This window comes from Lissotriton helveticus, chromosome 3_1, assembly GCF_964261635.1.
Source record: "Lissotriton helveticus chromosome 3_1, aLisHel1.1, whole genome shotgun sequence".
Taxonomy (NCBI): domain Eukaryota; kingdom Metazoa; phylum Chordata; class Amphibia; order Caudata; family Salamandridae; genus Lissotriton; species Lissotriton helveticus.
The window spans coordinates 1,480,867,410-1,480,882,849 of NC_136061.1; the positions used below are offsets into that span (position 1 = coordinate 1,480,867,410).

Genomic DNA, 15,440 nt, shown 5'->3' on the forward strand with positions numbered 1-15,440 from the left:
GTTCTTCCTAGGTCTACCATGCGGAGCTCGAGGCTCCATTCACAACCGACTTAGCTTGAACTTACCCAATTCTTTTGTGGCACAAAGTGTGGTCTTGTGATGACACTCTTAAATCGTAAGATGATCAATCATTGTCTTAAATTGTCGTCACCTCTCCGAATTCCATTGCTGAACTTTGTCAAACCGTTCTGCTTCGGTTAGGGGCATCCTGTTTTTTTCTAATGCCCCAATACATTACAAAAACAACAGTTGATGGACAGAATGCAGAACAATGTCATACATTCACCCCAGTACAGAGATCTGGGCCTAAATCCATTGTTTTTTCGCTCACCACACCACCCCAGTTCAGACATGGCCATATGCAAATCAGCCTTGCCCCTGAGCCTCATGGGAACAGTCCAGCCCGAACTGCCAAGCCATGTCTTCCCTGGATCGGAATCAAGCATCCTAGGACCGGTTTCTGGCTATCAGCCGTCTTCCGCCAGGATAGCTTGACTCCAGTAGTGTGGAGAGCAAGGGACTCACGCCTGAGCATACCCGTCCCACTCGGAGAGACAAATGCAAAAACAACAGTTGATGGACAGAATGCAGAACAATGTCTTACATTCACCCCAGTACAGAGATCTGGGCCTAAATCCATCGTTATTTTGCTCATCACACCACCCCAGTTCAGACATGGCCATATGCAAATCAGTCTTGACCCTGTGCCTCATGGGAACAGTCCAGCCCGAACTGCCAAGCCATGTCTTACCTGGACCGGAATCAAGCATCCTAGGACCGGTTTCTGGCTATCAGCCGTCTTCAGCCAGGATAGCTTGACTCCAGTGGTATGGAGAGCACGGGACTCACGTCTGAGCATGCCCGTCCCACTCGGGGAGACAAATGCAGAGTGGGCTAAAGAACGGTGATGGATTAAACCCAGATCTGTTGACTGGGTGTGAGTGTTTGATTGGTTCAGATGCTCCGTCCATCACCACCCCCTTTTGTACCACTTTGTTCGCCATAAGTTGACAGGGTATGCTCAGACGTGAGTCCCTTGCTCACTTTGCAACTGGATTCAAGCAAGCCGGGCTGAAGACGGCTGAAATGCAAGAAACCGGTCCTCGGAAGCTTGTTTCCGGTCCAGGGAAAGCATGGCTTGGCAGTTCGGGCTGGTCTGTTCCCATGAGGCACAGGGTCAGACTGATTTGCATATAGTCATGTCTGAACTGGGGTGGCAGAGTGGGCTAAAGAACTGTGATGGATTAAACCCAGATCTGTTGACTGGGTGTGAGTGTTTGATTAGTTCAGATGCTCCGTCCATCACCACCCCCTTTTGTACCAATACATTACAGTCTATCTTGAGGAAGGATCTAAAAAACGTGTGCCTGTGGCTGTTTGAGGAAACGAGGTTGGCCACAGAATTGAGAAAACCCAGAATTGCTAAGAACCAACTGATCTTGGTTACTTTTGACTTGCACCCCAACGTCAAGTCTATGTATAATAGTTACCATAGGTTTGTTTTGACCCGCTCCAGACTAAACATTTTCCACCGTTTGGTAACTTTTCCCACCGTTAACGACTGGTCTGTGTCTCGGCCAAATATCCAGCAATAATTTGTCTGTTCAATTCACCTTACATATTCAATTTATTTTTATTTTTTAGTAAGGGCTTGAGAAGCTTTTTATTTACTATATTCTATGTGATTTAAATTTCAAGCAATTCCACCCAGCTTATTTGTTCCAACAATCGTTACCGTACCTTTTGATCTGATGTTTGTGGCCAGTTATATGTGTAGTGTGTTACAGAATAGGAAAAAATTGATCGCCAAGAACTGCCCTATGGTGATTTGAATTTCCTTTGTATTGGCATTTGCACTTTCCTATGGCATTTAATGTGTTTGGATGTTTGTTCACCCCTTATGCATTTTGTATATGTAGACTGTTAAAGTGTGATAATGTGTTTTTACTTTTGTATATTTTTATGATGTTTAACATGAAATCGCATACAGCTAATTTGATTTGAGTAAGGAATGCAACAGTAGAATATGACCTTAAATACTGTAAAAGGCCGAGTTTAGTGAGCTGAGTGGTACAGACAAGTATGTTTAATGAAAAAATACTGGAGCCATTTACATGATTAACACTGGCAGAATTAAGATCTCTATATTACGATTTGTGTATTCCAAAACACCTCTCTCCTGAGAGTAATGCTACCTCTTCATTTCAACTTTTTAGCGCTTCAGCTGCTTGACAGCTCACAGCACTGATTTCATGACCACTTACAGCAAAATATTTAATGAATGATGCTACGTTAGTACCTTTATTGGTCGTCTGTAGTTCTCAGTGATGTTTATCTTTTGCTTATGTTTACACTGGGTGGTAAGTCTTAGATGGGTTTATTTAGAAATATATAGGTCATTTTTAGGGGCGAAAGAATAGAGACCAGACCCTGAAGGGATGGTGTTGCATTCTGTGGGCTTTTTGTGAACAGAAGAAACCAATATTCTGCTTTGATTAGTGTCTTCTCACAAGGAAATCAGACATGTGCTTTGAGGCATAGTAAACAACACCCTAGGGCAGGGCAAAATAATATTTTTGTGCACAAGTTGTTAATTGGATCATCAATTTATCAGTGCCAAGAATTGATTTCAAGGTTGTTTTTGTGTATGAATGTTTTACCATACATAAAGATTATAGCATAAGCAGTAGTCCAACCCACTGCAGTTCCTGTAAGTTGCAATCATACTATTTTTTTAAATGTGAGAAAGTTCCATATAGACACAGCTGAAGTGCTTGATTAGGAAATCTTTTATCATGCGACTTCTCATCACATCCTTCTATAGCTTTCCTGACAGCTTTGAGACTTGATCTTGACAGATGTATGTGAATACACTTGTGACATGTAAAGCTACAAGGCTGTCAAATGGATCAGTGGAAACATTCTGTATTTATTTAAGAACATAAACAGTTTATTTGCCTGGAATTTAGTGTAGTTAATGAGAGTTGAGGATTAAGGCCCACATAAATCCACAAAATTCACCGTAGACCTATAATGTACTAAAACCTTTGATGCTACAGGCCCTAAGATGTCATATTTTAAAAGAAACAAAAAAGAAAAAGTTACTTAACTTTTTTAATGTTCTTTTGGTGTATGCTCTATCTAACAGCAGATTCATTGCTTTGTGACTTCCCAGGCACCAGGCTGGATGTGGAAAGTCTTGCAATATATTGGTCCATGCATCAGCAGGTGGCCTCATCAGTCTCTGTCTCTGTCTATGCGACTCCGTCCGGCCTGACAACAAGATGACATAGAGCCCCAGTTTATTCATTAGTCACTTCCGCACCCTCAGACATGGAACGTGGCTTACATATTGGGAACATTGACAGCGTGCAAGCCTTTCTTGAACCTCATTCACTTCCAAAATTCAAATCCACAGAACGAGGAGTAGGGCTAGTGTTACAGAAGGTAAGGATCTTTTCTTCTGATGGATACTTTCAACAGCAGATTCTTTATCTTGTGGATCAATATCACGGAGTTAGGTCTGAGAAGTGGTCTTTACACCAGGATGTTCCTACTGGATTGAGCATGAAAAATTTGTAGATAGAGTCCCAAAGGCCAAGACATTAGTACCAGCTTCCTGCATCATCCAGTGTGCGCCTTGTTCAGTGGATGAGGAAGAAACCTCGTTGTCTGGTTAATTCCTGACTTTACACAGTTGGTCTATCCACTGAGGGTGAACTTTCCTAGTCATTTCTTCATTGAATTCTATGCATGTGACCACACAACCTTACGACATTCAGAAACGCTGGATATGAGATGGTAGTGGTATTGACTGAAGTTCTCCTGTGAATGGTGAATGATAACCCATCCAGGATAAAAGAACCATCCTGAAAAAGCCAGTGCCTACACATCTCGCACCCAGCAAAAAGACACAAAGTGCAAATGGATGGGTAGTTTGGCTGAAAATGTCTTACTAGAAAGATATTTATTTGATTGAAAATAGAAGAGGGAGTTCAACACTAGGTTGATGTTCCTATGGTTTTTGAGACGAAATGAGAATTCCTTGCAGCAGCTTGCACAATATTGGGTGCTCCAGTGCGGAAATTCATTAACTTGCATTTGGTCAGCTGTCCCAGCTTACCCAATACTGAAAGAAATTTGAAGATGTGGACCACTCTGCCCCCACGGGATCGAAACCACAAACTACAAGGCAGCATGACAACTATTACCTAGCTGAGCAGTAATGCTAGAATCTACCCACCAACCAAGCTTGCTTGATGAAGAGGAAAGTATCTGAGATAGTAAAAGATGTGGCCTAGGCTCATTAACGGGAACAGTAACTACACCATATTCTGATTATTGTCCAAGATTAGCTGAGGAAACTGCCTTCAACAGACAATTGTCAAGGTAAGGGAATATGTAGATTCCTGACCTGCAAAGATGGGCTGTGACCACTGACCTGACCTTCGTAAAAACCAGAGGCTGGTGTTAGTCCAAAGGGCAGGACGATCATGCTATGTTATTTTATTTATCAGTGCTTGTATACCGAGCCTTCTTGGCACTATCCAGGAACACAACAGGTGATGTTAAGATATATAAGCTAAAACCAAAAAGCATGTGTGGTAGGAGATGAGAATTAAAAAATATAGGTCTTTAGTTTCCTGCAAACATCATGCAAGGAGGAAACTGCCCATAAGGCCTAGGTAATGTTTTTCTGCTCCCTTTCCGCAAAGTTTAAGAATGCTCTGTCAACAAACAGAATGGTTTTGTCTTAGCAATATCACTAAAGCATTTGTTGGAATATTGTAAGGCGTGTTTCCGTATCAGTAAGCTAAGATTCGCAGTCACAATAGTTGGTAAGGTAGTGTGAATAATGTGGTGCAGTTTCCAGTGCTTTGAAAAACATTCTCGTCCTGATAGGCAACCAGTAAAGGGATCTAGGTATTTGAGTGCTGTGATGTCACCATCCAAATCTCATTATGAGCCGGGTGGCTGCTTCGGCACCATCTGAAGACATTACAGCAATTTTCAGATCAACCAAAGTAGATGGTGGTACTGTAGTTCAACATAAAGAAGAATTTGCTTAAACCGTTTTAACTGCTAGAACCTTGAATTTGCTATTGTATAAATTAGGGTCTCTAAAGAAAGATTAGGATCAATAAGTATCCCGAGATTTAGAACCACTTTAACAGGGTTGGAGAGGCACCTACGAATTCAGGCTAGGGATTAGGTGTCCATTTTATCGATGTTCTTGGTTACCAAAAGCCTATCTTATATGGGCTTATTTTAAAAAAGTGAAGTCAGCCATGTTTGAATGGTTGTTAAAACGGTGGGGGGGGGAAGTAATGGATACTGGTAAAAGTGGAGGAAGATTTCTTAGTTTATGACTGTTTAAGAAAGATTGCCTGGTAACATTCTGGGAGAAAGGAGCTAAACCACTCAGGCCAATCGCCTGTACCTTTTCAAGAAGAAGGGTTTGGTCAATAAAGTCAAATGCTGCCAGTGTTGAAAACCCTCTACAAAGCGTAGATGCTTCCTATGGGACTACAGGGACAACATGTATTCCTTAGGGTTCAAAACCAGCAGAACATGACTAAGTGTGATCATTTTCAACTTCTTCTTGAGGAGTGAGTTCAACAATGATGTCCAAAATGTGTCTCTGCCCGCCATCATCCTTGGGGACCAGGAAATACCTAGAATAATAACCTTGCCCCCTCTTGTCCCTCAGGTATAAGTTGCCCCTGTGGCAAGTAGCATCATCACTTATTTGGAAAGAATAGCTCAGTCATCCATCAATGGCTTAACAAAAACTGGAGGAGCGCAAAAGGGAATGCTCAGTATCAGAAAGGTTTGACCTTGCTTAACAATTTGGAGGAACCATTTTTCCAATATAATGGATCAGCTGTGATGTAGGTAGTACTGGATGCAAGCCACCTACTTGCCCCATTTTGTTGAATGAGGGAAAATGAAAGAGACCGTGTATGATGGGTAGGAAGAGGGCTGCTGCTTCTGCTTTTGGAGACCTTGTAATCCTACTACTGCCCCTACCTTTGGAGTCACAAACATGATGCACTGGTTGCTGCCTGGGCTGTGAGGGCCACCTATTGTGATAGGAATGGCCCCTCAAGTACCTATAAGACTTACAATATTGCTGAAACAATTTGTGGACAGGGGAAAGCAACCCCAAGGAATTAACCTTAGCTCTGCTGTCCTTGAAGTGTTCTAATGCAGAATTATCCTTTTTGCCAAACTGTCCAGCTCATTCAAAGAGCATGTCCATGTGCGGGGCTGAGATGTTCCTGGAAAATCTAATGGCACGACATCAAGCTTTTCATCTGATTACACCAGTGATGGTCGTAGACTGGGAAACACAAGCTATTGTATCCAGGCCTGACTGTAAAATATATTTCACTGCATCCTGGTCACTGTCTAGTGACTGGGTAAAGGAACTATCTAAATCTTGAGACAACGAAGTCAAAATTTCACTTTCCAATTCCAAGAGGGCTTGAGTGTATCCCACAGGAGTCAAAGTGCAAGGCTGGCCAATGAAAGACCATTGTGCCCACAGCCTTTAGTATGTTCATATCTCTATCTGGTGGAGATGTGGAAATTAGTTTGGAGTTACTTTGCATGTAGAAGACTGTACTATACGGCTCTCAGGATTAGTTTGCTCTATATTGTCTGTATTGTGTGGCAGTAAGATGAATCACTGGCAGGGCTGAGAAAGGCTTAGGACAGTCTGCTATGAGAGAGTAAGTCTGGGCTTTGTTAAAAGGCGGTAAGGGCTGCAAAGTCGAAAGCCAGTGCTGGAAATTTCAGTCAGGAGCTTAGCCTTAGTCTCCACTGTTGAAAACACCAAATTCCGTGCCTACGCAACTCTATGAACCACCACTGCAAAAGAATCACTGTCTTATATTGGGTCACTAAGGGCTCCATCTAGCCTGTCTCTTCTGAAGTGTCCAGGTCATTGGCTTTTTGGAGACCGAAATACAAGCCAGCGTCAGTATAATGAGGATGCCATCCTCATTATCGTTTTCATTATGGGGAAGACACCAAAGGCCTAGAGCATCTGAATCTATGTCAAAGAGTGAAGACTATGAGACTACTCCTTGGAGCAGGAGTCTTGAGAACCTGAAGAGGTTCACTTGGACCTCTTGTTTTTTTTTTTGTTAAACTAGACTCTTGACTTTGTTTTTAAATCCCTGAAGATGGTGAACGAGAAGGACCTCATGAATATACCCATTTCTTGTAATTGAAGATGATAAATGTAGCTTCTCTCTCCCTGATGGCATTTGAATGCATCAAGAAGCATTTGTCGCAACATTTGGGGCCATGCTTGGTGCAGAGCCACCAAGACTGATGATGTGGGTCTATGACTGACTTATGTTTGTGACAAGTGTGGCAGTTTACACCCTGCGTTTTTTTTGCGTTTTCATCCCTGTATACTGTCAAATGTTTTTGGAGAAAAAAGGTTTTCTGCAGGAACTGAAAAAACAGTAGGATTGGGTCTCTGGATCTGTGTACGAATGTTAGGGAAAAAGAGCAACTGATGCCAGTGTGCAGGGGTGACACCTGTATGCAGCTCCATATCATCATGTCCAAAGGCTTGACAGAAGCTGATGTTACCACTTGATGGCTTGCAGGAGCTATTGTAAAAGTTTCCAGATTGAGTCTGGCACCGGGAGAGATTCGCAAGGGGAGGAATCCTCGCTTAGAAGTATCCATCAGTAAAATATTTGTATCTCTTGCAATATATATATATACATATATATATATATATATATCCTTTGTTCTTTGTATGTCTGACAGGCTATGAGGATGTTTCATTCACAATAAAGGATGAGAATGACACGTACTGCATGGAGCATAAGGACAGAAAGAGAAGAGAACATGTTAGCAGTCACACATGTGAGTAAATATATATATATATTTTTTGCTACCTGGAATGTGATATTTTGAAGAATTTGTGAAATGTTATAAACCTCGGTATAGTATAGCACAGCAAGGACAACCTATAAAAACAAGTGCAAATAAACCGCGCCTGGTCTTGCCATTGTTAATATTGGCTTTATACTTTGAAGCTCCACTGACCAGTTGGTTGAAGACACCCGCAGTTTATCACAAACGACCACTGTGCACTTCCACATTACTAGAAATGTGCCCTGCTCCTGGCTTTAGACTGTGAATGGCTTTATGGCGATTTATTGATGATGATCGTTTTACCGCCCAATCTCATGCCTGGAAAGTTTATGTATGCAGTCCTCCACGAAAATGTTAAGAAATCAAAAGTGTGGTTCCGATTGAACACAACTAATTTAAAAGATTGCATAAAATAAAACATATTTATTTCACAGATCGATCTCAAGATAATAAGCTGAGAACTGTATATCTTTACACAACGACATAATGCTCATCTTCAGATCCCATGTCAATTAGACTAACTGCCTTGAGGTCTTCTAAATGTAGTCTCTAGGATTGTGATGGGGACCAAGATTTTTAACAATAGCACACTCAAGTTTCAAGTTTCAAAATGCTTTATTCGGTTTGTACAAGTACAACCATATAGCAACATTCAGAATGCAGTTGAAGTCACATTTGTAAAGAGAAAAAAAGAATAATGAAACTTTTACTAAAAACAATTACATCGATATCCAAGCCAATCTGGTTAAAACCTGCAAGATATATCACATTTGTATACAGTAAAAATTGGTCACTATAATTAGCAGCATTTAAAAAGTTTAGTGCAAAACATGCCAAATGGAATAGTGCAAATCAGAAAAAGGCCTATGCTGGGTATAAAGTGCAATGGTATGTGCAAATATGCAAGGATATAACTAAAGTGCAATGTCTATATAGTCTCTTACGTGTTTTAGCAGCAGTTTATATACAGAAAATTTAAAGGACGTTAGTGCCAGAGGGTTCAAAGCCGGAGGACAATCATTACCAGGATACACAACAAGTATAAAATACAGAATAACCAAAAATCATATATAAGAGAAATGCATGTGGTTTAACAATAGCTCTCAATTAGTCATAGGATGTGTTTACCAACGGGGGGAAGGACAACGGGAATCATATAATGATAGATTTCCTGTGCCCGATACATTTGAGAACATAGATGGCTACACGGTAACACACATTCGGAGAGGGCAAGTCAAACAACAATTGCATTGCAGCTCTTATATTGCACGCACTATATTTTAAAAATAGTCGCTTCAAATAAAACTTTCTAAAACCAGTATAAAAATTACAAAATAATAAAAAGTGGCAGATGCTCTGTTTAGATTTCCCATCGCATGGGCACGGACATGACCCGGGTTTTTTTACAGTAGGGAAAGCCACCAAATGGTGGACTATGCCCAGCCTCAGGCGTGCTAGAACAAAGCGATGGGAGTTAATATTAACAAATGTAAGATATGATGGGAATCCTGTGCTTAAATTATACTCCAGGTACAATTTGAAGGTACTTTGTATAGCGTACCCCTTCATTCTGATCCCTTTTGCATGATCCATGTAGGTGGTTTTAAGGTCACGCTTCGTTAAAACTGATTCTGTTGGGATTTCTTTAAAAATATCCTGACCAAAAAGGATCTTGTACCAGTGGAAAATATGTTTTAGCCAAGGGATTTTTAAGTGCTGATCCAATTTAATACAGTCTAAAATTACTTCCTGGGTAAACTTGGTTTCTTCTTTAGCCCAGATGGATCGCCAAAGAGAAAGGGGACGTAGTGCAATCAGATCTGTGGCATGATATATGCCCAGCTCCCTATGGGTGATCTCATTTGACGCTGAAGCAGGGAGACATAATAAGCGTTTCAGGTACCTGTTTTCCTCCTGCTGAATGGATAGGGCGATCTGGGAGTTATATCCCCATATCCCTGCTCCATATAGAGCAGAGGACATGCACCTTGAGTTATAGATGGAAATCATCTCTCTTATTCTGCGCCCCCCCAGTTTGGAAGCGAATCTGAAGATACAGTTTGTATTTCTAATCATCTTCATGCCTACACAGGATTGCTCGTTTACCCATCTCCCATCTCCTGAGAAGGTAATGCCTAGATAGCAGAAGTGTTGCACAGACTCAAGTTTATCCCCATCTAGGAAAAATGACCTACTTTTCTTTCATTTCTTTCCACAGGTCATGGTCATAGTCTTACCCTTGTTAATTTTAAGCTTTCTGCCCTTGATAAAAATGGTAAATTTCTCAATTAGCTTTTGGAGCCCATTCGCGGTCCTAGAAATCAGGACCGCGTTGTCCGCATATAGGAGGACGGGTATTTGTTTTCCATTAATAATGGGGGCATCAGCAAAAGATTCTTGTAGGAACAGGTCAACCTGGTTTATAAAAAGGGAGAACAACAAGGGAGCAAGAACACACCCTTGTCTAATTCCTCTACCAATTTTAAAAAAGGGGGTGCATTCTCCATTCGGTCCGAATCTAACTTTACTTGATAAGCTGCTATACATTCTAGCCAGTAAATGGATAATTTCTGGGGGTGCGCCCATAGCAAGTAATGTTGGCCAGAGCAGTGTGTGTTCCACTAGATCGAACGCTGAGCTTAGATCGGCAAAGCACATGAACAGATTCCCTTCCTTGGCTTTTGTGTACTTGCCGATGATAAGCTCAAGGTTCACACACTGCTCCATGGTTCCTATGCCCCTTCGGAACCCATACTGGATTGCTGACAGGACATTTTTATCTTCGGCCCAGGACTCTAGTCTTACCAGAAGCACGCGACTCAGTATCTTTAGTGACGAGTCCAAAAGAGAAATTGGGCGGTAGTTTCGTGCTTCGGCCCTTAAGCCTTTTTTGAAAAGTGGCACCAAGATAGATTGGCCCCATGAGGTAGGTAACTCGTCCTCAATAGCAGCATTAAAATAGCGTGTTAAAATAGGGGCCCATAAATCGATCTTGGATTTGAAGAAGTCCACAGGGACCCCATCTGGGCCCGGGGCTTTCCCCCCCTTGCTCTTCTCAATTGCATCCCGCACCTCATTTAAAGATACCGAAAACAATAATTTCTCCCATTTAAAACAGGATGGCATTTCAGTTAAAACATTAAGATTTGAAACCGGAATGGAATCAAAGATACAATCAGAATTAAAAATCCCAGTAAAGTGTACAATCCAGGCCTGACAACTGACATGGGAGGTTAGTTCAGGAATGTTGTCGTTCTTTAAGAACGGACTATTTACAGTGTCCCAAAAGAGTTTATGGTCTTTGGTTTCTGCAGCCTGATCTAATTTAGCCCATGCCTCGTCCTGTAGTTCTCTCTTCCGAGTGGCTAGTGTAGTTTTATAGTTATAACGCTCTTCCCTGATCTTACACGAGTCTCTTGGTTTGGCATCAAGCGAGATTTTTAACCTTTTTAGTGAGTGGGCACAATTGTCATCAAACCACGCTGTCTTGACTTTTCTTGGATTCCGAGTTTTGCGTGTCAGTGATTTCTCGATAGCTAGCGTAATAATTAGAAATTTAGATAGCAAGGTTCCTGGGCATGGTGTCGGGGATAAACAGTACTCCACCTCTCCATAGCAGTTTGCGATGACATTAGTAACAATTTTAGCGGGGTCAACTTTTGTCCACTTCACCCTTGTCCCGTTCGGCCTTCCTACGGTGATGTCATGAATGGGTTGACCATAGGAGTTCCTTTTTGTCCCCCAGCCCAGTAATTCAACATATACACTATTGTGGTCACTGACCGTTTGTTCAATTACCCAAACATTAATATAGGTTGCAGAACAGGATATGATGATATGGTCAATAAAAGATTGGCTATTCCTTCCATGGAATGTTGGACATCTAGCGTTGTTTGCATTCGTATTACATTCAAGGAGTTCCAGGTCATATTTAGCCAATAGGTTATTCAACGCGCTGCCAAGGATGTTGTGCGGGAAATGATTGTATACACATGTTGTTTCCCTTCCAGAGTATTCCTCCCTGTGGCCACATGCCCCCTTAAGTGCATAAGTGCATGTTTTAATGTTGAAATCTCCTGCCCACAAAATGGCAGCTGGTTTGGGTGTACTTAGTAACATTGCATCGATGGCCTGCTCGATATCAGAAATGAACATCCCCTGTTTGTGCCCAGCGATGTTGTTATAAAAATTCACTATTATTAAGTCTCTGTATCCACTGTGGGCCAAACGCAAAACGGAAGCATGTTCTCCTAAGACTGCCTGATCGCTAACCCGGAACTCAGTCAATGTTGTAGATAACAGAGTCACTAGCCCCTCCTTGGCTCGACCAGCCTGGGAAGCCACAGCCAGCACATTGAGAGAGGTATATCCCTCGACGTGTACTTCAGCCCTGTCCCAGGTTTCTTGTAGGCATATTATATCATAGCCCTGTTTGAGAAAGTCATCCCATACGGGTGTGTTTACCTTGGAAGCTAGCCCGGCTATGTTCCACGTAATAACCCTCAGTGACTCTTCCCTGGATACTTGAGGTGGAACAGTAACTGATGTAGCTGACGATAGTATTTGATTACCCAGATGATTTTCAACAATACAAGTGGTGTTGTCTATCATGGTTAGATCGTTTAAGCTTGTTACAGGGATGTCTGTATGAGGTTCACTTGCAGGAAGTTCTTCAGCAAGGGTATTCATGAGTCAATCGTTTTCGTCTAGGGAATTAAATATCTGGAATCTATTTGATGTTGGGACTGTAAATTGACCATAGATGTTGTTTCCAGGCCCGATGGCATTGTGGTGATTAAGGTAATTGGGGTTGAGCATTCTGTACAAATTCATAGGAGGTTGTGGGACATGCTGATTACTAAAATCGTGAAGGGTCGAGGAGTACCCAGCTGATTGTACTGGTGCCTGCTGTACTGGTAGATAAGGTGTGTTAATTGCTCTAGGATGTTTGAAATTCTGCACCGGAATCTTGAACCCCACCAGATTTCTATAAAAGTAGTCCAATGGGAATAGGGTTGTATTGTAATCATTATCTGAAGGGGTGGGTGCGTTCAGGATAGAATCTCTTGCCCATTCGGTGGTTTTGTAATTTATGATTACACAGTCCCCATTGATTTCCTTTTTACTAGGGCCCACCCACCCTACCCTTTGAGTTGAAATGATCTGGCCTGCCCCATTTAAGGGGAATCCACAGTTATGAACAAGCCAGTATAAAATTTTGTTTTTAAATGTTTCACTATTTTCAAATTGGGAGGGTTGAAGTTTTGGTACATTGGCAAGGATTGCCACGTATGGCCTACTTTCTGGTGGGAGGTTGATCACAGCGGGAATAATATTGTTATAATGGCTACGCGCTGGTGGATTCCTGCTTACTGAAGGGTGGCCCATGGGCATCTCCCCAGTTACTCTGAGGGAGGAGGATGTTGAAGGGCCATTGATGGCATTGCCTGGTATGTTGGTATGTGAATTTACAGTTTTACCGGTAGCTGCTGTGGGATTCGTATTTCTGGCTGGTGCAACCTGTGGTTTAGATGTAATATGGGCAATCGTGTTGGCCTTATTCACAGTCGGTACATTTGAGATGGTTTGAGTAATTTGTGGACCTAGATGTTCGAGAATGTCTAATTTGGCTAAGCCCAATTTTTCCAGGTTTTCCACCTTTTTGCGTATTTGCTCAAGTTTGTCGTTTAGGGGGGCAATGAGGAGCTTCATAGCATCCATAATATGACCCATTATAGACTCCATATTAACTGCAGGTCCTGAATTTGGCAGTGGTGGTTCGCTTCCGTTAGTTTGTTCAATGGGAGGTGATGATAAGGTTGCCTTCTTTCTCCTACCCCTTTGTTTCGCGCATCCCCTAGTAAGAGCTAGTAATTTTCTGTGATGGATACGTCTAGATCTACGATGGACAGTGCCATGATTGGTCGTACTGTTTACGGTGCTATTATTGGGTAGATCAATTGTGTGGGTGGTATCTTCGTTGTCGCAGGAAATCAATATTGCGCTAGGCGCATTGCTGGGGCCCGGTTCCTCAGATGGTGTTACATTAATCTGCAGATTGGGAGTTAGGGACAGGCGACTGTCCCTATCTTGGAATACTGTTGGAAGTGTAGGAGGATCTTCTATTGGAAGTGGCACGGTCCCGGGAAGGCCTGTGTAAGATTGCATTAAAATGGAGTCATTTGATAATGCAGTCATATTTATATTATGTACAGTACTGTCGGCAAGTTGTGGTGTCCGATGGATTAGGCAAGTACTGGGTGGTAGAGACAATCGTCTCTCGGTGTTTTCAATGGCATTTGCTACCACCACAATTGTCTGTTGAAGCATACGGTCAATAGCAGTTAACGTTGGTATCGGTGTTTTAGTTTGGGCGGTGATCCTTGCAACAGAACGTGTGTTAATGGGCGTTTTTTTTGCCATGTTTTTAGTGGTGGATTTGGATACAGTAGGAGCCATTTGCAATGGGCTTTAAATCACAAATTTAATACCTTAGTGATCGGTATAGAATTGGCCAAGGGGTAGTGCCCAGCCCAGTCTCCTCGGGCCTCTGAGGGCCACAGAGGGCCCGCCCTTTGCCCGGGCTTCGCCCCGGGCACGGCCCCGCGCGCGGTCCCGCGACGCGGGAAGGCCAGCCCCTTAAACAGCGCCTCCGGGCGCCAAGCCTCTACGCGACTTCCGCTCGTGTCGCGGAGGCTTCTGGGTGTTGAAGTCTCTACTCCCCCTACTCAGCTGCAGACCCGGTGGTGGAGGGCTGCCGCGGGGGGAGGAGACAGCAGGCAGCAGGCGCGGCGGTGAAGGCTCTGGACCCCTGTCCGATGAGGCTGGTGGCTGGTGACAGACCTGGGTCCCTGGGCGCAGACGGCGAGCTGAAGGGCGGACCGGCGAGCAGGTAGGCTCGCGTGCTGTTGCACTGTTTACCGCCAAATAGCACACTCATTGTGTGGAGTTTTGCAAGTGTCTGTTGGCCCAGAACAAATTGTCAGATTTTTGTTATGTGGTGTTAATTTAGCATAATTTATAAACATTACAGGTAGATGTACTTTTATACCTGAAAAATAAGTTTGGTGGTTTCGTCCATCTACTAACATATTACCACTGACAATAGGGAGAGACTGAAAGGGAATGGCTAGAGAACACAATGTATTTGACTTTGGGGTACTTTTTCGTGTACTTCATAGGCTGTCGTGAAACTGACCTTGGGATGCTGTTTCAATGTGTCTTTCTTGTCTGCACTTTTGTATTTTTATGGATTTTATGTTGTCTTTAATGTAATTAACAATCTGATTAGTTGTTTTAAAGTATGTGTTGCTAACGATGTAACGCCACATGAACATCTATTTGAAAAGGTCCTAACAAAACTGGGTTAGATTGGGACTGAAAACATCCACTAGATAAAGTGGCCCACAGTATGCAAAATTGTGCAACTTTGCTGAGGGCTTTTAGAGCATGTCTGAGGGTACGTATTAGAAATGGAGTTCTAGTTGGCAGAGGAATGCACCCTGCCCAAAGTAGGAAACACCACTGTAGTCAGGGTT

The 15,440-nt window shown here is 42.6% G+C and overlaps 1 protein-coding gene across 3 annotated transcripts in view; it reads left to right on the top strand.

Annotated features, from left to right (window-relative positions):
• Nucleotides 1-15,440, top strand: part of LOC144823528 (uncharacterized) — a 457,863-nt gene that overhangs the window by 404,801 nt on the left and 37,622 nt on the right. For 2 of the 3 annotated variants that reach the window (XM_078682114.1, XM_078682116.1), the window contains exon 6: nt 7,792-7,890. The exons of the other annotated variant lie outside the window; for it this stretch is intronic. In XM_078682114.1, the coding sequence (XP_078538240.1) occupies nt 7,792-7,890 (99 nt within the window). The remainder of the gene's footprint in view (nt 1-7,791; nt 7,891-15,440) is intronic. 3 annotated transcript variants of the gene reach the window in all.